We start from the raw sequence: 23,963 nt of genomic DNA, 5'->3' as shown, positions 1-23,963 counted from the left end.
CCCCAGGATGCTCAGAGCATCCCCAGCCCACATCCACCACACCCAAAATTCGGCCTTGCCCTCCACCCCCCCCCAAATTTCTCATTTCTTTTTCTCCTGCGCACAAAATTTTGGAGGGGGGGGGTGCAGGTGTGAGCAGCAGGGTCGGGTGCAGGTGTGGGGGGGCCATCGGGTGCCTTGGTTCAGCCCCGATCCCGCTGCCACCGGGGTGACACCAAGCACCCCCAGCCTCCCACGATATCCTCCTGGGGCTGGGGGGGGGCACCCCGATTGGGTACAGCCTCCCCCACGCCCCCCCCGGACCCCAAAAAGTCGAGGTGCTCCGGCCCCGAGTGGGGAAACTGAGGCACGGGGCGGGGGAGCAGCGCGCCAACCTGGCAGCGTTTTGGGGTCTTATGGGGGAGCGGGGGCGTTGTTGGCGTCCCCCCCCCTGCATCCCTCCATTTCTCAGCCCCCCAAAATTCCTCCCCCGGGTCCCGCCGAGCTGCAGGATGTGGCTTTGCCTCGTTCCACCCCCGGAGACCGTTACAGCTCATCACACCCGGCACCCCCCCACCCCACCCCACCCCACGCTGCCCACCCAAAATTCGCATCGCCCCGCAGGGGAAGACAAACCCCTCTCCCCCCTTCCCGACCCCCTTCCGCCGGCCCCAAATCCCACAGATCCACCCCGAAACGGGCCGAACCCCACGGCAAACCCCGTCCCACGCCCCCCCCCGGCTGCAGCCCCCGTCCCCCACGGAAAAACTCGGGGGGAAGGCGCCTTTATCGCGGCCCCATCGGCCCGCACGGGGCAGCTTTATTTTTAGCGGAGGTGAAAGGCAGCGCCACCAGCGCGAGAGCATTTTTCCACTCGCATCTGCGTTTGTACAATTTGGGTTTCCTGTCGCGGTTTCGGCGCTTTTCGAACCTGCCCCGAATTTTTTTTTATTTTTTTATTTTTTATTTTTATTTTTTATTTTTTCTCGCAGAGCCCTTCGAGTACCGGCGCGCGTCCCCGCCCCGACCTCCGTGCGCATCCGGCACCCCCAGCCCCGCTGCCTCGGAAAGGGGCAGGAGCAGCCCCCCAGGATTGGGGTGCCCAAGGAGGAATGGGTACGGGGAGGGGACCCCGGGGACCCCCCCTTCCTGTAGTGCCCCCCCCCTCCGGGGGCAGCATCCAGCGGGCCGAGTGGGGAAACTGAGGCACGAGAGGGTTTGGGGCAGCACCAGGGTCTGGGGATGGACGGATTGGGGTTTTTGGGGCGGAGGGTGGGGAAGTGATGGGGATGAAGGGGGTGAGGACGCAGGGACCAGCTGGTTCCCCCCCCCCCACAGAGCGTGCCCCCCCCCGCTTCCTCTGACACAGTTTCCATCCGCCCCAAGCAGGTGCCAGGTGAGGGGCAGGGGCAAGAAGGGCCCCCCCCCCCGCCACGTCCTCTCCTGGAGCTCCAGCCCCATAGGGACCCTTTGGGGGACCCTTTGTGTCCCCCCCCCGCATATCCCATACCCCAAAGTCCCCCCCCTACCCCAGCCCCCTCCCCAAATCCCAGCTCGTGCAGCCCCCGAGGGCTGGTTCCTCGTTGGGGCCAGGTGGTGACGGGGCACCCGGTGCCCCCCATGCCCTGGGGGGGGATCCCCTGGGAGAGGCGGCTGCCAGCGGCTGTCAAAATAAAAACAATAATAATAAAAAAAAAAAAGAGAGAGAAATACTCAATAAAACAGAAAAATCCCCAAATTTGGGCAACTTCCCCCAATCCATCACCCGGACCCCACCAGAAGCCGTGGATGCCCACGGGCTCCTTGGTGAGGATGCTGCGGGGTGAGGCTGAAGGCCACTGCCCCCCGTCCCTGTCCCCTGTCCCCTGTCCCCTGTCTCTGTCCCCCCCCCTTTCTCCTTCCCCCCCCAGCCGAGCGGTGCCGCAGCTGCGGGCCAGGTGCCGGAAGCCGACCTGCCGCCTGCTTTCTCCCCGCTTTTCTTTTCTTTTCTTTTTTCCCCCTCCACTGACCCGCTACCTTCACTTTCTACGCGAGAGGTGACGGGTGGCAGGGTGGCATCGTGTCCCACCCCCCCACCCCCCCTCCGGCACCGGTTTGGGGACGTCACCGCAGCCGGCCCTGTGCTGGGCTCGGTGCCAGCCCCTGCGGTGTGGGGACAGCACCTGTGTGTCCGTGTGTCCCCGTGTCCGTGTGTCCCCGTGTCCGTGTGTCCCTGTGACCGCGTGTCTGTGTCCATGTGTCCCTGTGTCCCTGTGACCCCGTGTCTGTGTCCCTGTGTCCCTGTCAGTGTGTTCCTGTGTCCATATGTCCCTGTGTCCCCATGTCTGTGTGCCCCTTTATCCATGTGTCCATGTCCCTGTGTCCCCGTGTCCCTGTGTCCCTGTGACCCCGTGTCTGTGTCCCTGTGTCCCTGTGTCCCTGTCTGTGTGTCCTTGTGTCCCTGTGTCCATGTGTCCCTGCATCCGTGTGTCCCCATGTCTGTGTGTCCCTGTGTCCCTGTGTCCGTCCCCAGAAACCATTTGGGACACAAACATTGTACAAGGGGGGGTGTCCCCAGGATGTCCCCAGGCTGAGGGTGGCCGGGGCACGGTGGCAGGGGACAGCGGTGACCCCGATCCCAGCGGGGGGGTGTCAGGCTGCCAGGTGTCCCCTCAGGTGCCAGCACTGCCCCGATGGCTCCGTCTGGGGGGGGGGGGGGGCACACACGGGGGCTACAGCCATGTCCCCATGTCCCCAGGTTGTCACCTGCAGCTTCGTTTCCATCCCGGCTCCTCCTGCAGACACCGAGGTGCCCCCCCCCGTGCCCGGTGTCCCCGCGTGTCCCCCCCACGCGCACCCAGCGCCGCCTCCCCCGGGGACCCCGGGGGCTCCGGGCGCGCGTGCCCGACGCGCCCCAGAGCGCGCGCACCCACGGGGCGCGCCCCCGCTGCCCTCTGCCGGGGAACGGAGGGGCTGCAGCCCCCGGAACGGCCCGCGGACACGGCCCCAAAGACCCCATAACCCGGGGACACGGCCCCAAAGACCCCATAACCCGCGGACACGGCCCCCCCCCAGTCCCCACCCCCATGGACACGACCCCCCCGAGCCCATTACCCACAAACACGGACCCCCCCTTGAGACCTGTGTCCCCATCCCGCTGTGTCCCTGTCCCCATGGGTTCCCCATCCCTGCAGGTCCCCATCCCGCTGTGTTCCTTTTCTTGTTGATCCCCAGTTCTCCTGTCCCCATCCCCGTGTCCCTCTCCCCTGTGTCCCCATATTTGTATGTCCCCAATCACCTACGTCACTCTCCCCATGGGTCCCCATCCCCTGTGTCCCCATCCCTGTGTCTCCATCCCCATGTCCCCAACCCTGAAGATGCCCATCCCCATGTCCCCATCCCTGTGTCCCCATTCCCATGTCCCCATCCCCATGTCCCCATATCTGCAGGACCCCATTCCCGTGTCCCCATCCCTATGTCCCCATCCCCGTGTCCCCATCCCCACAAGTCCCCACCACACCACAGGCCGTGGGCCAAGCAGAGAAGGGTGGGGAAGGGACTCACACACACAACCCCCCCCGGGTGGCCTCAGGGTGGCCGGGGAGGTGACAGCGCCGCGGGCTGTCCCCAGCCGTGCCACCACCGCGCTCCAGCCCCCAACCCGGGGGATGGACCCGGGACCTGCAGATATGGGGACATGGGGATGGGGACATGGGGATGGGGACATGGGGATGGGGACATGGGGATGGGGACACGGGGATGGGGTCCTGCAGATATGGGGACATGGGGATGGGGACATGGGAATGGGGACACAGAGATGGGGACATGGGGATGGGCATCTTCAGGGTTGGGGACAAGGGTATGGGGACACAGGGATGGGGACACAGGGATGGGGACAAGGGGATGGGGACAAGGGGATGGGGACACAGGGTGGTGCACAACCCCACAGAGCAGCGCACAGCCACGCAGAGGGGTGCAGAGCGATGCACGGCCGTGCACAACCACACACAATGGTGCAGGGCAGTGCCCGGCTCCACACAGCAGGGCACAAGCAAGGGAGCACAGCGGTGCTGAGCAATGCACAACCACGCACGGAGGTGCACAGTGATGCACAAGCGTGTGCAGCAGTGCACAACCACGTGCAGCAGCGCTGAGCAATGCACTACCATGCGCAGCAATGCACAATCCTGCACAGCAGCGCTAAGCAATGCACCGAACAATGCAGGACCGTGCACAGCAGTGCACAACCACGCGCAGCAATGCACACAGCAATGCACACAGCAATGCTCACAGCAATGCACACAGCGATGCACACAGCAATGCTCACAGCGATGCTCACAGCAATGCTCACAACCCCTCACAGCGCTGCACAGCCACACGCCGCGGTGCACGGGAGCCCTCCCGTGGCAGTCCCGGCTCCTCTCCGCTCCCAGCACCCGGCCGGGTCCTGCCCAGCGGTGTCACCGCACCCTCCCCACGCCACCGGGTGCTCCGACCAGCTGCAGGGCTCTCTGCATTTGCACTGCAAGCCCCTAGGGCTGATGTTTCCCCCTGCAGCAGAGCCGAGCCCCATCCCCAGGGCAGTTTGGACCCCCCCCGGCCCTGCCCCGATGTGCAGAGGCGTTGCACATTATTTACCCAAGGGTTTGTGCAGTGCCCAGCACCCGTGGGTTTTCTTTCAAGGCCCGGGTCAGCCCTTTGCTCTGCAGCCCCCCCAGCTCCCTGCCCTGCTGGGGGGACACAGGGAATTCACCTCCCCCCTGGGAGCAGGGCCATGGGGACAAACCAGGGCAGGGGGGCTTCCCCCACGGGGATGTGCAAATATTTTGCCTTTGGAAATAAATGGGAGCAGTAAAATTGCTTTTTTTTTTTTTTTTTTCATATTTTGCTGGCGTGGTCTCCAGTTATAACAGTTTTTTGCCAGTATCCGTACGTTTGCCATGCCCAGACACCTCCCCAGGGCAGCCAAACCTTCAGCAGCATCCCCCAAATTAAGGCACGTCAATACCTCTTTCTCCATCTCAGCTACCTAAATCTTTCCCTAAATCTCTGGGACACCCCCTTGGCCTCTTCCTGGTTACAAACACTCCTCACGTTGGACCCCGTTTTGGTGCCACCCTCTCAGTTTCCCTCCCCAGCAGCAGAGCACAGCCAGGCATTACACACAAATGACCCATTTTTGGCCAAACTTCAGGGAAGAGCCCCAAAGCAGCACAAATAACAGCACAGGGCCTTGCTGTGGGGTCAGTAAGGTGATGGGGCAGGTAGTTTTTTCGGAAGTAATTGCAGGCAGGGAAGGTTTTACACCAGCTTTGAAGACACACGGGGACACCGCCAGGGATTCCGCACCTTCAGCCAGCTCAGGGAGGGAAAGCAAGCGAAAAAAAACACAGAGCCTGAAATTCCTCTGGAGGAAAGGTGTAAGGAATCCCCCAAAAACAGAGGTGACCACAGCACCGCTTGGTTTGGGCAATAAGAGCAGAAAACAGGAAAGGGATGGGGCTGCTTGGAGCCAGATTTTGACCAAAGCAAGAATATATCCCGAAAAATTAACCCAAAAAAAGACAATGCTCATCTGTGGGGTGATCCCCAACCTACCCCTGAAACGGGAACAAATCCCAGCAGCAGGGCACAGCTTACACCGGGGAGGGGCTCCAAATCCCAAGAGAATGCAGCCCCAGACCCAAACATCCTCCTGCCCAGGAGGGAGCAGGGCTGGGGAAGCGACCCCCATGCACGGGGAGAGAGGTGGAGACCCCGAGCCCATCAGGCTCAGCACCGCGAGCATTAAGGGAAGGATGCAGCAGCAAACCCCGAGCTGCAGAGCAAAAGGAGAGGAAAAAAATCAGAGAGGGGAGCGCCAAAGTGAGCAGCGGACACCAGTGATGCTCAACAGGATCTCACGTTTATTATTGAGAAGTGATTAATGGTGAAAAGAAAGGCAACGCCCATTCCTCATTGGCTTAACAAGAAACTGAAGAAACATATTCACTACACATTTTACAATATTTTTTTTTTGTCCAAAAATCATTTTCCTGTAAACAAAACAAGTTTTTTTTTTTTTACCGCTGTTCTCAGCTCTCAAATCAAATTAACCCAGACTTAATCTGTAATCCGTATAATGCACAAGAACAGAACATCTCTTAGGACTCCTAGTACTTGACTTTCGAGTAACAAAGGGTCAGCGAAAAATGAACCACCTTCAAGACACAACCTCGTGGACAATTTCTGCTCAATTCTTCTTAGGCCAAAACCCCAACTTCCTCGTCGGATCCCTCCTCTTCCAGGCCGGGGGGGGTGGGGAGAAAAGAAAAAAGTTCCTCCACTTTCTGCGGTGGATGTCACAACTCGGTGTTCCAAGTGCAAATGTCAAAACCAGGGGAAGGAGGCGCGAGGGGGTGGAAGGAAGGGAAGCAGCGGGGTTTAAAAATTAGAGAAAAAAAGGCATATGCCACTTACGGACTTGAAAAATCCGAAAAAACATAGTAAAAAGACAAAAAACAAAGCGTATGCTCCAAAAATCACAACCAAAGCCAAAAGAAAGGGAACAGTTTTTTTTTTTTTTTAAACCTATGCTCTACCTAGAAGGGATTTTTTTTTTTTTTTAATTTTTATTATTATTTTAAGTCCTATGTCTTGTGAAATTCCAATACTTTTTTTTTTTTTTAAACTGCAAGTTTGTAAGAGTCACTTTGAAGTCAATGAAATTAAGAAAAAAAAAAAAAGTCCTAATTCTCTCTGGGATATTTTTGCTCTTTCCTTCTCTCTCCGAGAGATAGCCGGGACGCAACCTCTGCTGCAGTCTCTGGGGGAGGAACGGTCTTTTACTTGACACGGCCTTGGCGTTCCTGCAAAAGCAAGAAAAAAGGAAAAAAAAAAGACACCAGGTTAGCCGAGCAGCTCTTACAAAACCACCAGGGTTGAGTTTGATTCACTGGTTTCACACGGCAGCGTTTCAGCACACGGCAGGGACGTGTCTGGGGTGGGCGAGGTGAGCCTGAGACGTGCCGGTTGCTGGCAGGAGGCGCACGGGGCTCGGGGCCACCAGCTCAGCACCTGCCCCTTGAGGGATCCTCAACAGCAGAGCTCTGGGATCGCCCTGCGAGCTGAGGAGCGCTGTCTCTGCCTTCTTCCCCTGGTGTTTCACGGGCTGGAGGCTCTCCCAGCGCCTGCAGACACCGCCTGCATCCCTCCTCCAGCGCTGAACACACACAGACCCCATCCAAACACCTGCCCCGTGCCAGAGAGGCAGCACAGCACCAAATAGCCCAGACCCCAGGGTCACCGTGTCACCTGCTGGGCAGATGGCCCCGTGTCGCCGGCTCTGCTGGGCTGGAGCCAAGCCAAACCCAGCAGCCTTGCCCAGAAGCAGCTCTGACTATCCCAAGGGATTAGGAGGTGCTGCCCAGCCCACCTTCAAAGCGCTGTTCCCAGGCACCACCTCCAAAAGGAAACCTGCCAACAGCTCACGGAGCCTCCTGGAAGCAGCACCTTGTGCCAGGAGCTGGCAGCACCAAGGAGGCTCCAGCTCCAGCTCCTCTGCGCTGGGTGCTGGGGCTGCTCCGTGCCCTGCTGCCCTCCCTGAGCACGGGGACAGCCAGCCCCACACAGCGCCGTGCACAGGAGACCTGCCAGGGAGAGGGGCTGGACTCGAGCACACGCTCTCCAAGAGTATTTGCACTGCATCAGTTGATTTCACTCGGTTCTGCTCCGGTACGGCTGCCCGAACCTCCTGCAGGTGCTAAAAGATGTCAGCACTCAACTGCAAAAATCCAAGTACCGTGGTGCTGAGCAGAACGGCTCCATTCGTGGCTGTCCCCATGGTGCCCGGAGGTGCCAGCCCCAGGCAGCCCCGAGGCCAGGGCACGCTGACAGCCTGGGACAGCTCTCCTCAGATAAACGGCCTCAAAAAGTCCGACTTCCCAGAGGCAGAGGACACCCCCTCGGAAGAGGCTCTGCCAGATGTCCCCAAGCCTCCAGGCTAGAGCAGGGACGTGCCCGAACAGCTCCGTTTCGGGGTGGATCACAGCACCGCTCCTCCTCAGCCTGGTGTTCCATTTCAAAGCCTCCTCCTGCTCAGCATCGACCCAGCACCGTGCAGAGCCACCACCTCCAGCAGCACCCAGAGCCTGGCCACGCACTGGACACAGCACCAGGACAGGTGCCACAGGGCAGCAGCATCCACCACCGAGGGCACGGTGCCAGCGTCCACACCTTGGGCTCTGATCTCGTAGGACACCCTCAGGAGGAGATCCCCAAAAGCCTCCTGCTCTCCCTGGCTGCCTTCCTGCAGACCTGGGCTGTCACCTCGCTGATTTCAATAGGAGGAGCAGGAGAAGGACACCAGCACGGACACATCCCTGCCTCCCCGCAGCCGATCCGTCAGCGACCGGAGCGCAAAAGGGATCGGTGATGAGTGGGATCCGGCTGCTGTCGCTCACACAGCGCCACGGGGCTGGCAGGCACCAAGCTCTGGTTAAGCAGAAGCCCTCCGGCATCACCCTGCTCAATCCTTGTGACACATCACAGCAGTCCCAACGCCACCAGCCAGGTCCCGATGCCACCAGCCGAAGGAGCGAGCAGAGCAGGCTGAGGACAGACCCCAGCCCTGCTGTGGGGAGCCAAAGCCAACAGAGGGCTCAGGAACCTGCACCCAGAGCTGATGCCAACGGGTGATAATCCCCGAACCCTGCAGCCAGACACCGGCCCCAAGAGACCCACACAGCTCCCCGAGCTCCTGCGTCTTGCCCCACACCTCCAGCAGCCCACAGCTCTCGCTGCAGCAGCACGGTGTTTGGTTCCCCAGCTCTCCTCTCGCACCCTGGCTGTGATCCTGGCGAGGTACCGTGATGCAGAGCAGGATTTCCAGGGCCCTGTCCCCGAGGCAGGCTGCTGGCTCGGCTCGGACGTGAGGACTCGCAGCTCTCTGCTGCCTCAGACCTGCCCAGCGCAGCCACGGACGAGGCTTCGCTTCTGTTGGGTTTATCTGCTCCACAGACAGCCCCGAGGCCTGGGTTACAAACCAAAGGTGAGGTTTTCCTGCTGTGGGCATTAGGAAGCCGTGAGAGCTACAGAGAGGAGCTGCACCCGAGCCTGCCTCACACCAGAACAGCGCCCGGCTTCCAGACACGGCTGTGCCTGCACCTCCTGGTCACCAGGAGGCAAGGGGAGACCTCCAAATAAAAGCAACTCCTTGCCAGAGCAGGAGAAGACCTCCTGCTTTGCAGCTAAGAACCTGATGGAAAGCTAAGGGAGCAAAACCAACATCCACACAACCCCTAAAAGAAGAAACCAGCATCACTGGGAACGCACGGGCCAAGCAGGGACACCACGAGCAGGGCTGAGCGGGCTCCTGCTGGCTCCGGGGTGCAGGCAGCAGCCGCCGCACAGATCCCATCGAGGTGCTGGGAAGGGCAGAAATCCACCTCGTCCTCCTGCAGGGCACCCTCACTGCTCCCCACCAGTACCGGGGTGGGAAGCACGGGAAGCCTGCCACCTTTCTGCAGTCGGTGGCTCTGGGCACAACAGCTCCTCTCGTTTCCAGCTCCAATTTCCCCGTCGGGGCTCAGGGCGCTTGGCTCTGACCCATCTGCCACGCAGAAACCCTGCGGAGTGGGGAAGTAGCAGCACAGATGAAAGGAAGGGGAGCAGGTAACCAGGTAACGTCAAATTCAAGCAAACGGCATCCCACGGCACTTACAGAGGCTCCCTGAGCTCTGTGCCAAAATTTTCACCTACACCAGGCACAATAAGGTGATTTTGGGTGTTTTAAACAAAAGTTGTGTTCCTCCCCATTTGGGTCCACAAGAAGCATGTTTCGTGACTTGGGTTCCTCTACAGTCACTGCTCACACAAGGAGGATCAGCACCAGAAAATGAGCACCCTGTGCCCCTTCAGAAGCGGCAGGGCTCCCACCTGGATGGTTCAAACCCTTCAATATCTCACTTTTTGTACCCTCTGTCACACCGTGCGAGTGTCACGGTAAAGACTGACTAACCCTGTGCAGAGAATCTGGGGAGCTTTGCTGAAATCTGTGGTTCAAAAGAGCCCTTAAAAAATAGGAAAGAGCGAATAATGAAGTGACCACGTTTCCTGATGCTACTGTTCCATCCCAGGTAATAAAACAGCAGCCGAGTGTGAAGAACTGGAGGGCCTTGGGACAAAACCCAGCTGAACGCTGCAGTGAATTCGGTCTGCGTGGCTGAGATAAAGCCGATGACGCAGGTGGGAACAAACACTGCCCTAACCCCACGGCGACGGGCTCCGAGCTGCCAGTAAGGATCAGAAGCAAGGCTTGGTTTGATCCGTAGCGCTCGGAAAACACCCCCAATCAGAGCAAACACGTCCAGAACAGACCTTATCGCCGGGCCTTGCTACAGCCTGAGCTGCTCCTGGGCCCCGAGCAGCGCCTGCTCCTCTCCACCTCCACGGGAGAACTGGGAAAGGGTTCAAAAAGGGCAGCAGGGACGAGCAAAAAAAGGGCAGGAGAGTTTCTACCTGCAGAGGCACCGGGCTGCAGCTCTCGCTCCTGGAGAAGAGACGGCCAAATGGGGTGGGAGAGCAGAGCAGGCACCAGCTGCACGCTGAGAGCTTTCAGCTTCTCCTCCTGCACGAGAACGAGGTGGCAGCTTCTGCCCAGAGCACCTCATTAAGCCGAGGAACTTGCTGCCACAGCGTCCTGAGGATGCTCAAAGAAGGCATCAAAACGTGGGAGAAGGAAAGCCAGCAGGACACAACCCCTGAGCCCAGGAACTCCTGAGGCAGAAGCTGCTAAAGGCGAGGGAGCCTTAGGAGATGGAGAAACCCATGCTCGTGCTGTCCTCACAGCCATTTGCTCCTGACCACCTTACTGCTGGCTGCACGCAGAGCTGACTACCTGGAAAAAGAGCAAGGAGGCTCGAGGAACGCCTCCACGCATGCAGCAGAGCCCCGGGTCAGCCACCTCGCAACCCCCGGTGAAGATGCTCGATTTCTCCGTGCCAAGTGAGGGCTGCAGGGCCACACACAGCCGAGCCACCCGCAGCCTTCTGTGCCTGCTGCTTGAAGGGGAACACGCAGCACCACTCACCGGAGCAGTCCGAGATCTCAACTCTTGTTTTTTTTTTTTTTTTTTTTTTTCCCCTTTTTTTCCCTTAAGCTCACCAGGAGCACAGCACTCGCAGCAGCTGAACGCAAACTCAGGCTGGCTGACAGCAGCCTAAAGGTTGAGCGATGGTCGGGACTTCGTGGTGTCCTCATTATCATCACGCAATTAGGAGTTCTCTGAAGGTTTTACAGGAGGTGACACCAAGTCACGAGTAACAGCTGGGAGGACAGAGCCTTCCCCGTGCACATGGAACAGGAAGAAATCTCACTGCTTTAGTGTCAAGACTAGAAACGAGACGAAGCTGCAGGTAGATCTTGTCTCAAGTCTTCTAAGCCAATATTGCACTGTAAGAACCACTCTGCTGTTAACCACAGGAGAAAACCCTCAGCATTGTCCTTTTAATAAAACGACTAATGGTATGGAACCAGAAACAGGCTCCATCTCCAAGCTCTTCCTAGAGAACAGCTTGCAAAACCCCAGAGCTCTCCTGTGAGCTGCTCAGAGGGCCGATCACACGAGGTGTGTGCCCAGTAAGCACCTCCTGCTGGGCAGCTCAGCACTGAAGGAGCTCTGAGGGGCTCTGCCCCAGCTGGGGAAGGCCAGAGGTTATCCCAGAGGTAACATCAGCCCTCCTGAGCAGAGCCTGCCTCGGACAACTCTGCCCCAGTACGAGCAAAGCAGCGCTGGTTCACTCAGCACGCACCACAAAGGAATTGATTTAGGAACCCGTAAAGCCCCAGGACAGCCCAGCCACAACCAGGTACAAACAGGAATGTACAGGAAAATAAGAGGGCTCAAATAACTGCAACAGAAACAGTCACACAGCACCCAACATGATGCCTCCTAGCTGAGCACCAGCCACATAACACAGAAGAGAAAAGTGACTCCTTGCAGGCAGAAGTGCTGCAGAATTACAATTTTCCCCCTAACTCGGTGCATGAAGCTGCTCTTCATGTCCTGCACTGCCACAAGGAGTCTCCTAGGATCCTGGTCAGCTTTAGGTGATGTCTTGTGACCCTGCACCAGGCAGAAAGCCCGGGCAGCAGAGCAGAGCCATGCCCCACACACGGGGCTGTCACTGAACGAGAGCTGATGAGTGCTCGGCTTCAAACCCAGCTGCTTGTAGGGAGAAGCAGCCGTTCATAAAATAACCTGAACCACAGGGCCTGGATCAGCGGCTGCTAACCTCGGAGCCAGCACCTTGCTCACAGCTCCTGAAGAAAGCCACCAGCACTGACATCCCCCATTCTCTCTCCTCGCACCCCCAAACCTCCTCGCAGCTCCCAGGGAATCCGCCAGCCACACACAGCCCGGCTCAGTCGCTGAGGGAGGCACCGAGTCTTGGTTTTCCAGCCCTTCTCTTGGAGTCATCACGCTCACAGTGCAGACACTTCATACGTTGGCAGGAGGATCAGGCCGGGGCATCCTGCAGCTCGGAGCTGGAAGGAGCGAGCAGCTGCTGGTGGCCTGCTGACCTGCAGACAGAGGCTCTCCATCTGATTACCGTTCCTCAACAGCTCCTCTCCCCACCTTCAGAAGCCACAAGCTGGCTCTAACGAGATGCTGATGGAGTCAGGAGCTGGAGCAGGCTCCCTCGCTGCAGGGAAAGGGCTCCCTGCTGCTCCTGGGTCAGGGCAGGGGGAGCTGAGCCTTCCCCTCCCGTTTTCTGCTGCCCCTAAGCAAAGCAAAACGTAACTGAGCTCTGGGAGATCACCGCTAAGTGCCCCGCAGTGCTGCCAGCAGGTATGGCACACACAAAGCACTGCTGGTGGCAAACGGGGAGCAACGAGCTACAAGGGTATGCAGCAGGGGTGATGTTCACTGCTACTGATGAACACAGACACACGTACAGGACTGGGAAGGCTGGGACTAAGCTGGGGGAAAGAAGGCGTGATACCAGGCAGTGGAGGGCACTCGGTGCCTGTCCTGGTAAAAACCAGCTAAAAACCCTTCGCTAGGGTCAGGATCTGGAGCAGAAACAGCAAACAGCCTCGGGATCGCTGGATAAAAGGGACCACAAGAGTGCAAGCAGCATCCCCTTGCTGTCACAGCTGCCTGTGCCTGGATGTGCAGTGCCCACAAACCGAATCTGCTTCCCCTGCAGCCAGAAACGCTCTCCTGGGGAGATGGCAGAACCAGACACAACACAGCATCAGCCAGGACAACCAGCAGGAGAGCAGTGCAGGTGCATGCTACAGGAAATAAACCCACTCCTCCCTGCCCTCTCAGGCTACAGATGAAGAACTGAAGAGCTCTGCAGGAGGCACCAGGAGGCGTTCCCTTTCCCAGGGGCTGGGGAGCTGCCTGCTGGTGTCAGGCACAGCCCCGCTCCGTGTCCCTGCACCCTACCTGCTGTGGGGGCAGAGCCACGTGCCCCTACTGGAACTCCTTCAGCGCAGAAAGCAGCACGTTTGGGGAAGCAGCAGCCTCACGGTTCTGTTTGGAGGGGCACAGCCTCAGCACAGATCCCGACCCCGCACCGCTCGCCCCGACTCGATGCCAACTGGCCAAGGGCAGCCGGCCGCCCTGCAGGGGGGGGCAGGGCGCTTTTCATGCAATTTCCCTCCCCAAATCCCTGAAACCCGCAAGGAAAGTCCCCCAGGCCTGGCAAGGGGATGAGAGACCTGTGCTCAGCGCTGCTGGGAGCATGTTTTTTGGTTGTTCATTCACCAAACGTAAAGTCATCCTTCCCAGGAAGGAGCTGCTGACCCCCCCCCCACAAACCCTGCTGGCTTTCCAGAAGCCCTGCGCTGCTCCAGCCAGGGTCACACCGGCAGTCGGCTTCATCCCTTGGGCACAAACACCTGAACCCTTTCAAAAATGGATTTAGTAGAGCAAAGCAAGACCTCAAAAGAAACCTGAGGGCAGAGGCGAGGACAAGAGCACGATTGCAGCGCCTCCAGCACCGCTGAACCTCCCCTCACCGGCCAGAGGGAACAGCACCAACCCCCAGAGATATTTTTCATATGACTTCTGGGGACTATTTTGGGGAATTCTAGAGCAGCGACATCAGCAGGGAGCTGTAGCAAAGGATCCTGGAGGGTTCCCAGGCTTGCACAAGAGCTCGCCCATCTGCTCGGGCGGCGAGCACGGATCCAACTGCAAAGGTTTTGGCAAGCTGGGAGCCGAGTGCGACAACCCAGCCCAGCGGAGACATTTCAGCTCCAGGGGAGAGGAACGCAGGAATTACCGTGGCATCGCCACCCCAGGACTGGTGGTGGAGACAAAGAGCTCGTTGCAGTGGGATTTCCCCGACACAAAAGCAGCCTGACACACCACGGGCAGGGAGGCAGCGCCGCAGCCCCAGGAGCATTTTAACTTTCCACTGCCCCGGCTGCGCTCTCTGATTACTCTTCTTTTTCCAGGTGACTCGCTGAGGTGTCCCAACGCAGGCACAGCGTGGGGCTGGGTTTTTTTTCTGGTTCTTTTTTTTTTTTTTTTTGCCAACCACAGCCCCAGGGTGCCTGTCAGCACCCACCCTGCAGCCGCTCCTCAGCGAGGGCGCACGGCAGCGGTCACAGAAACCCCAACCCTCCCCGGGGCCGCGGCACAGAGCCCTCCGAGAGGTCAAAGCGCTGCAAGAAAAGCCCCGAAATGCTGCAAGAAAAGAGCCACTCACTTCCTCCGTGCCGGATGTCACAGGGCAGCAGCCCTCCGCATGCCCCATGGTGAGTCAGCAGCCGAAAGCAAACTTCACGAATTCCTCCTTGCCTCCTGCTCCCGGAGGAGGATTTGCAGCATTTCCATTTCCTAACGGCCACTTCTGCACTGGAGCAGCGCCGGCAGCACCGGGAGGGAGGCGCCCAACGCCTGCTGCTGCGGCCGCTTTGACCCCACCACACGGGAGCACCCCAAAAAATCCAAGGATTGCTGGGGACAGGCTGCAAGGCCCAGCTGAGGAGATGGGCAGGGATGTTTTGCATTTTAAAGGAAACTGCCAAGTCCCTATTTTTAATATCTTACTCATTTTCAAGCCCTTGTAAGCTAGCAAACAGCAAGCCACGTGCCTGGCCCCTTTCCCCCTCTGTTCTCTTCCTTCTTCCCACCCCCTTGCATCTCCCCACGACAATTTTCTTTCCGTCCCTGCCCAGATGCCGGGCAGGTGAGGACCCCGCTTCCCGCAGCACCCCCCAACGCCCACCCCGCTCACAGCCTCAGCTGAGAAAGGAGAAAGAGAAAGGCTGGATGGAGAGCAAGCAATGCTCGGATGCGAGGTCACACAGCGCATCCAGGTCCTCACAGAGAGCAAGCTCAGGTGTGAAAGGAAGAAATCCTCCTCTCCCCCTGCCCTGCGGCTCCTTCCTCCCCTACAGATTTCCTTCAGGCACTGCAAATGCTTGAGGCTCCGAGATGGGACCACCTCTGGTGATGCTGCTTATGGGGACGATGCTCCAAGTAAATACAACAAGAAATGAAGGTGTTCACTGCCGTGGTGAGCAGCTGCAGCTCCTGACTCAGTTCTCCAGCTGCTGGTGGAAGATTCCCCAGCGCTGAAGGTGCAGAGCCCACCCGAGGGCTCGACAGCCCTCCAGGAGCTGTGCCGGGGCTCAATTTTAATCACTGCTGTGATCAAATCCCAGCAGAGCCCCGCTGCAGAGCGGGTCAGCCGCAGGTGATTCTAACACGAGCGCACCCAGGCTCACCATTCAATGAATTTCCTCCCAAATCAGAGTTTGGGAACAATTTCCAGCCCTCCCCGTGAACAAACAGGGGTGACAGCAGGCTTCGGGGTGGCAGACCCATGTGGCAGGGCACGGCCACACCGTGCCAGTGCCAGCCGACCGGCCTCAGGTCCTACCCCTCGCTGCCAAAGGAACAGAACGACCCGCGCCGCCTCCACGGGAGAGGACGAGCGCTCACGGCCTTAAATTGCTGCAAGGGAGATTTAGGTTGGGCATTAGACAAAGCCTGCTGCCGGGAAGGATAATTAAGCACGGGGCTGGATTGCCCAGGGAGGGCCAGGAGCTGCTGCAAGCGGAGGTTTTACGAGCGGTGGGGAACATCTGCCAAAGCCTCCACCGCCCCCAAAGCCCCCCCTGATCTCCCACTCTGCGCCATCCCGACCCCGGAGCTGACCACGGGGTGAAAATGGGTTTTGTACAGAGCGTGGTGCTGCAAAGTCTAGGATCTGCAGCAACCGAAGGGCAGCAGACCACCAGCAGGGCCAGCACGAGCTTCCTCACCCCACTCTGCCAGGAGGCACCCAGCTCTGGCAGCACCCCTCTGCACCCCCTTGGCCAGCAGATTGCCTGTGCGAGCACACAGCCAGCCAAAAAGCCCCCCCAAAAAAACCCTGATCCCCAAAATTGCCCACACACCCCATGCCTTCAGGCCACAGACCCCATCCGCGGCACGGCAGCCCGCCTCCTGCCCCGCAGGACCCCGCCGGGCAGACCCAGGCGTTACCTTTTTGACATTTTCCTCCTCCTCCTGGCGTTTCTCATAGTGTGAGAAGTCATCGAAGATGGAGGTGGTGTGCTTGTAGGTGGCAATGATTTTCAACACCTGCTTAGCCTTTTCCAGAGGCACCTCCTGAGTGTCCCTGGAGTTGGTCACTGGTTTATTCTCGTTGTTCTCTAGGCGGATGTGCCGCAGCTGGCTGTTGGGAACGTCCTTCACAAAAATCCACCTGACATCAAAACGTCCCTTCCACTTGTCCTGGGACCACACCCCCGCGCACGTGTTGTAGTCCACAGCGGATTTCATCTCTGCTACCCCGCAGAAGTGACCGCTCCCGTTGACGCTGAACAGTAAGTAAACGGGGCCCTTCCCGTTCATGGAGCGGTAGGCGGCATCCAGTCTCTTGTTGCCGTGCTCCGTGCTGCACCAGATGTTGTATTTGATGGACCGGTGGATATCGTCCTCCGAGTAACTCTTGATGATGAACACCCGCCCGTGCTTGGGGTTCCAGTCGAAATCCTTGGGGTTGTAGTTGTTGATGGACCTCAGCTTCTCCAGGACCGGGTGAGGCTCCAACGGGGCGGACCCGGAGCCGGCCTGAGCCTGCCCCGCTCCTCCGCCACCTCCGCCGCCGCCGTCCGCCCCGTTTTGGCCGAAGCCGGTGCCGCGGTTGCGGGGGGCCACCCAGCGGGCGGGCTGCGCCCCCTGCTGCGGCACGGCCAGCGGGGTGGGCTGCGGCGGGGGCAGCGGCTGGGGCTGCTGCTGCTGCTGCCCGGCCGAAGCCTGCGCCACCACCGGCGGGCTGCCGCTCATCTGCTGCCCCACGGGCTGGGGGGACGCCTGGGGGGGCTGCTGAGCAATGGTGGGGACCAGAGCCTGCGAGGGGGCTTTGGGCACCGGCCCTTTGTTGTCCCAAGTCCCGATATCCATGTTGTGTTTGATGGGGGGCGGCGGGAGGCTGGAGCCCGCCAGCCCGTTCTTGGTCTTCAGCTTGGGCTGCTGCTTGGCCGGCTTGCTGGCGATGTCGGCCCAGGACGCGGGTTTCGGGGGAGCGATGGTGGCCGGGGGCAAGCTGCTGGAGGCCACGATGTTACTGGCCATGGAGCCGCTGCCGACGGCCGAGCCGACCACTTTGGGGACGTTGCTCGCCACCTCCGTGCTGCCCAGCTTGAGGGCGGCCATGCCCTGGTCGATGGCGTTCATGCCCGGAGCCTTGTTCAGGGTCTCGCTGGCGAAGGCGGACTGCCCGTCGATCATGGCTCCCCCCAGCGAGCTGGGGGCGTAGGCGTAGTTGCTGCTGTAGCCGGAGCTCTGAGTGGATTGTCCCTGAGAACTGTTGTTGCCCCAAGCCGAGAAGTCGATCCCGCTGGGGAAGAAGTTAAAGCCGTGCTGCCCCAGGAACGGGGTGCTGCCGAGGGCCCCCGGCTGCCCGAACATGGCATCGGGGAGGAAATGGGGCTCCCCGTTGCTCAGCTGTCCGTACGAGGTCAGGTAGGGCATGGGGGGGTCACCCCCCGTGGACCAGGCAGCCTCGCCCAGGGAGTAGGAGAAGCCGATGGAGGGGCTGTAGTAGTTGGGCAGGTAGGAATCGGACATCGCAGTGTAGGCATTGTTCTGCAAAACAGAAAGCGAGCGCTGAGCGGTTAGGACCAGCAGAAGAAGCTTCCAGGGACCAGGACTAGAAGCTGTTTTGCCTTCCTGTGCCCAACCCTCCCTGCCCTGGGGCCGGGCAGGCAAACAGGCCCGGCCCCAAAGCACCTCCAGCAGCAGCTTTGCTGCCAGATGAAGCACAAAGGCTTCGCCAGCTCCTGGTGCCAGGAGAGCACACGGTGCTCCTCACACACGGTGCAGACTGCTCGCTGGGGCTGCCTCAGAGCTCCTGCTCGGGCTGTGAATGGAGCATCTTACCTAGCACAGTGTTATCTTCTGCTTCTCCTACCTGCTAGGGAAGAGGGATTTTCTCACCTGGGAACGTACGTGTCAGAGCTCGTTCTGTTTGATGCAGGGTTTGGGGGAAGGAGGCAGAGAAGTGGAATACATGGGGTGAAGGGCACTGCCGAAATCACAAGTGTCCTCGCTGCTTCTAGCACAAGTCCCTTCCTCAAACTTACCACCCAGAACTGCTTTATCCCAACAACCCAACTGTTAAGAGTTCGAAATATTCCAAGAACTCGCAAACGAACCAGGATTTAATGCCTCATCTTTGGGATACCAGCTGCTCTGCTGCTGCAAACACATCCTAAAAACACCTGGAGATGGGGAGTGATCAATAACATCTCATCCTCATGGCGTGGTGACCACGACAGCATGAGCAAGCAGGCTGCAGAGCAGGAAAAAAAAGCTGCTCTGTGCTCCGGTCTCCCTTTTAACATCCAAATAGCCTTTAGGTTATGAAAACAAGTGCTTAATTTTACAATTAGGAAACTCTCAGACATGACTAAGATTTGCTTCCACGAACAACATCTGTCATTTCGTATTCAAAGCCGGGTCCCCCCTGGGGAGCTGTTAAAGCCTCGCTAATGGACATTATCAGCTGGTAATTTGAACCTGGGTGCAGACGGCCTGGTGCTACGCAGCCGCTCACATGCCAACCCGATGCAGATGAGATGAGAAGTTCAGTTCCCGTTTGAAAGCTTGGCTTGCAGCAGGCTCTACTCCATTTTTCGTTGAATCACATTTCCATGTGCCAAGCGGCTCCCCCAGGACTTCACGCCGTGCCCAAATCCACGGAGGCTCTCAAGATGGCTCGGGCATCCTCCAGAAATAGCTTTGCCTCTGCGCCTTCCACGGGGTTGAATGGAAGCAACAGGTTTGGGGCTAACGGGGTCAGCCTCAGCTTCCCCCAGATCAATAGGAATTAAATTCCCCCCGTTTTCAGTGTTTGGGGTGGAAGGGGGCTCTCAAGATCCCTGGTTCCAATCCCTTAATTCAAATCCATTAGCAGAGACAAAGCTTGTTTCCCTGTGTAAAACTAAAAAACTTTCTGTGCTACTTCGCAGCGTGACTGCAGGGAAGCTCTGAGCCCGTCACTCCTGCCCGTCTGCCCAGACATTACCGACATTGACTCCTATCCCAGGCACGGTTTCAGTAATTGAGGAACTCAGTCCTGCTAACCCAAACCACCCAACGGTCTTGAGGGCTCCATCTGCCCAAAAATACGAACAGCAACACTGACTCTAAGCGGTGGTTTGCAAGGCAAATGAAGGAACTTCACAAATAATTACTATTTGGAACCAGCAAAGTGCCTTGCCCTCACCTAAAAGCTGCAGGCAGCGCAGAGCAGAGCTCAGCTCCCTCTCTGCAGGCTCCTCCTTCGGAGCCAGCCGAACACCCGGCCCCCTGTCACCTCCAAACATTTCCTCGTGTGCTGCCTGACGTTGAACTTGAAGGCAGCCCGCTGCAGCCCAGGCTGGAGCAGAGGAGTTAACGAACTCCTAATTAGCAGGTGAGAGCTGGCAGCTCGGTGTGTTTGCAACAGGCCCGCTGCTGCTCACTGCCTCGATTTCCACAGCCGTGCTTCGCCATCAAGCAGCACCTCGCTCTGCTGCACTGCACTTGCACAACTGACACTGATTAGCATGCAAATAAAGCCTCATCAGCTTTTAATTCTCTCCGATGACTAAGACTTCACATACAGTTATTTCCTCAAATTCGCTATCCCTCTGCGTCTCCACCTCAGACCAGAGGCTGGGGCTTATTTACTGCTGCTGCTCAGCTTCTGGGGCTGGTTTTTGAAATGAAAAAGAGTCACTGACCGTGTACCTGAGCTCTGAAACGTGCAGCAACATCACGTCCCAGGCTGCCAGGCCAGCAACAAGCACCTGAAATAGCAGCTCTCCAGTTAAAGGCCAGGAAACTTTACAGCGTGGTTACCTCGTGCTGCTGGAGAGGGCTCAGCCAGCAGAGCTCTCGTGCTGTGCTGCAGCAGTTGGCTGAATTTGATTCGTTTCTCAGTCTCAGCTCCCTTCCCACCTTCAGAAGAGGGGCGCACACCTTCCTGCTTCTCTATCAGGAGCCTGGCTCGGCGGCTCAGCAGCTCTGGTCACCTCCAGACTCACCCCCAGGTTCTGGATTTTTATTATCAGGAGCCTCACGATACAGATGAGAGGTGACAAGAGGTGAAGAACATCACAGTGCAGTGGAAAAAAAAAGGAACCAACAACTTCAACTTACCCTAAAGTTTCAGCCAAAATCAACACAGCTGCTTTACCTCACTCCTGCTGAATTTCTAGGGTAACTGCTGTGGTTCAGCTCCTCGCTTTTAAAAAATAATTTTACCAGTTTGTGACACAAGAAGAAAAACTTTCAGATAGGTACCAAGCACACAAAATGAAGTAAAATATTGTTTTGCTTCTAATATTGCAGTTACTGTCATGCTATTTAGGAAATTTAAATGAAACTATGATCTGTAGGAAACACTTCCACTTCCAGATGGAGGTTAGAGATTGGTGATGCTGGTCTTGGGGCCAAAAAAAAAAAAAAAACAAAAAAGACTATGACCATTAAGTGATAGGGCAAGGAAAATAGCTAATTTTAGTCAAGACTTGAAAAAGTCAGCCCGCTCTCTCACCCTACACAGTTCAGGCTCATAACTTTTTAGGGAGCTGAACACAGCGAGTTACCTTCACGGACAGGCCGAATGCTGAAGGGTACTGACAGGGAACTTGGCCTCAAGTTTTTAGAGGAACTAGGAAAATACCTGTTGAATATTTAACTGAGATAGAAACCTGCTCCTGCGTTCCAACAAAACATGTGGCACCTTTATCTGAAAAAAAAAATACACTGACTAGTAAATATGATTTAAAAAAATACAGAAAGAGAGAACCGAGGCAGCTTATTTTCACTAATCACAGCAGGAGAGGGAAAAGAAGCCAAGGGAACCAACTCAGGGCCCCGCTCTGCCTACAGATGTTTATCTGTAATGCCCACTGGTAACGTCTAATCAGCTGAACTCCATCTGCTGCGTGTCGCTCTCCTGCTCCGAAGACAGACCAGTTACCAACAGAGATAATCTGAAGGAACGAGGTAAGAGGGGAAGGATCGGGAAGGGCAACTCTCCGAAGCTGGTCACAGTCTGCAGCCCAACTCTAACTCGAGCTCTAACAAAGTCTTCACAGCCTTTATCACACGAAGGTTCCGCGGGCTTTTTTTTTGGTGAAAATTTGAGGGGGAAAAAAAAAAAAAACACAACCCTTGACGTGCATTTTCAGTTTACTTGGCAGAGATAAGAGCCCCGATAGTATCCTCCCAAAGCCTCCAGAGCACAGCAGCGTTTTGTGAAGCAGTTTCACAATGCAGCAGAGTGCATCTGCTCGTAGGGGATAAAGAACCACACACAAGCAAGGAAACAAGGTCAAAACAGTAAAACTGAAAGATCAGAAACGGTAACTTGGAGACAGTTGATTGCTACTGTTAAAAAGGAGCTGAATCCAACCCTAGGGGGTCCCCACACCCCAAAAGGTTGCTAACGGCTTTAGTCCTCACCCACTGGGGGCTGTTTCTTTTTTTGCCTGGGGAGCTGCAGGTGTAAAAGCCACGTTTATCGGGCGAGCAGAATGCCCCGGGGACGGCAGACACGAGGATGCCAGCCCTGCCTCAGCAGCCAGGAGCAGCAGGAAACCACCGGGCTCCCGGCGCTTCCTGCCCGCTGCAGGTACTCTTACTCACCGGCCTGGCCTGGGGGCTCAAGTAGGGCTCAAAGTCGTCATCGTTTAAGCCATCCTTCTGGTGCACGGAGCCGTTTTGCACTGGGGGAGAGATTCGGGGCGTTACAGAGCTCTGCCACGGCCCCGCCGGGTGCTACGAGGCCGCCCTGCTGCCACAGCCCCTGCCCGAGAGCTTCCCCCAGCCCCACGCACAGAGCGCCTTCACGCTCCTGCAGCAGGCCAGCTTTTATTTCACTTATTTTATTTACTTAGCGGCCCTTCTCCCTTTCCCCGGCGGTTTTCCTCCTCCCCCAAACCCTTCAGCTCACGGCCACGCTGCCTGGGACTGTTTTAGCCGAGCACTTCCCACCCCCGAGCCCCAAGTTCCCCCGGAGTCACAAGCTCCCAACCGGACCCGGTGCCCCCCCCAGCATCCCCCTGTACCTCCCAGTGCTCCCAGTACCGCCCAGTATTCCCAGTACCCCCCCATAACCCCAGCACCATCAGATACCCCAAACCCCTCAGTATCCCCCAGCATTCCCATTACCCCCCCCGTTCCCCCCAGTGCCCCCCACACCCCCGGTACCCCCCCAGCGCTCCCAGTACCCCGTGGCCCCGCTCCCCCCCGGTTCTCCCCACACCCCCCAGTACCCCCCACACCCCCGGTACCCCCCCGGCGCCCCCCTCACCTTTATTCCCCTGCCCTTTGGGTCTCTGCGGGAGAGAAGAGCGCGGCGGTGAGCGGGGCAGGCCCAGGCCGCGGGGAGGCCGCCGCTAGGCCCCACCGGGCCGCGGCCTGCAAAAAGGGGGGGGTCGGGAAAGGGGGCGTGTGGGGAGATGGGGGGGGGGTCGGCGAGGCCCCTACCTGCTCCAGGAGGCTGCTGGCCGACATGGCGGCTCCGCGGCGGGGCTGCGGGCGGGGCGGGGCGGGGCAGCGGCGGCTTTGTCCGGGAGCGGGGCTCGGGGCGCGGCCGCCTTTGGAGGACTCCGGGCCGGCGGCGGCGGCGGCGGAAGGGGGCTGCTGGGGGGGGCGACGCTCTAGGCGAGCGGCCCCCTCCTCGCCTCCCCCCCCTCCTCCTCCTCCTCCTCCCTCTCCCTCCCTGCCCCTCTGGCCTCTGCTTCCGGTCCGCGTCTCTATGGCCCCGGGCCCGCCGCGCTCGCGCCCACACACGCGCGCGCGCGCTCCCCCCCTCCCACCCCTTTCAACCCGGCGTCACGCGGCACCGCGCGCGCGCGCGCAGGCACAATGGCGGGAGGGAGGGGGGGGGGGGGGCGTGGTGCATGCCGGGCCGGCGGAGGACCGCAGGGCGGGAGGGCCCCCAGCGCCCCCTGGTGGGAGGGGGGAGTTCTTAAAGGGCCACGCGCCCTTTAAGGTTTTTTTTTTTTTTTTTTTGGGTGAAAAAAGGCGAGTTTTAGGCTCGGCTCGCCCACCTCCCCCACGACAGCTCGCCGCTGTTTTGGCTCGTTGCGCCTAGGGGTGTGGGGGGCGTCCCCACTGTGATGCCCTCCCCGTGTTCCCCATAGGGCGCAATGGGGCCGGGGGCCCCATGGGGCTGGGGGCTGCGGGACGAGGCCCTGAGGGGCTGTGGGGTTGTGGGGTAGGGCTGGGGGCTGCACGAGGCCGGCAGAGCCCCCACAGGCTCAGTGCTTGCACCCAAGGGGGGCACAGTGTGGGCACGCAGGCCCTAATCCCAAAAACAACCCCAAAACAACCCCAACGCCCAAACCAGACCCCAAAACGAACCCAAAAAACAGTCCCCAAAACACCCCAAAAACAGCCCAAAAACACTCCAAAAAAAGCCCCCAAAGCACCCCCAAAACAGCCCCAAAACTACCTCAAAAACAGCCCCAACCCCCAAAACACCCCAAAAGCA

At 58.6% G+C, this 23,963-nt stretch overlaps 1 protein-coding gene across 1 annotated transcript; it reads right to left on the bottom strand.

Annotated features, from left to right (window-relative positions):
* Positions 1-6,601: 6,601 nt before the first annotated feature.
* YTHDF2 (YTH N6-methyladenosine RNA binding protein 2) lies at positions 6,602-22,981 on the bottom strand. Its single transcript, XM_032202369.1, has 5 exons — positions 22,955-22,981; positions 22,779-22,803; positions 22,112-22,191; positions 16,451-18,058; positions 6,602-6,806 (listed from the first exon to the last, which is right to left on the bottom strand). Exons 1-5 carry the CDS (start codon positions 22,979-22,981, stop codon positions 6,783-6,785), a joined length of 1,764 nt encoding a protein of 587 aa, XP_032058260.1. The 3' UTR covers positions 6,602-6,782.
* Between the last annotated feature and the right edge of the window lie 982 nt (positions 22,982-23,963).

The sequence above is a fragment of the Aythya fuligula genome, chromosome 23 (assembly GCF_009819795.1).
Source record: "Aythya fuligula isolate bAytFul2 chromosome 23, bAytFul2.pri, whole genome shotgun sequence".
NCBI classification, from domain to species: domain Eukaryota; kingdom Metazoa; phylum Chordata; class Aves; order Anseriformes; family Anatidae; genus Aythya; species Aythya fuligula.
The sequence above is the reverse complement of the archived record's forward strand: the minus strand, read 5'-3'. Positions and strand labels throughout refer to the sequence as shown.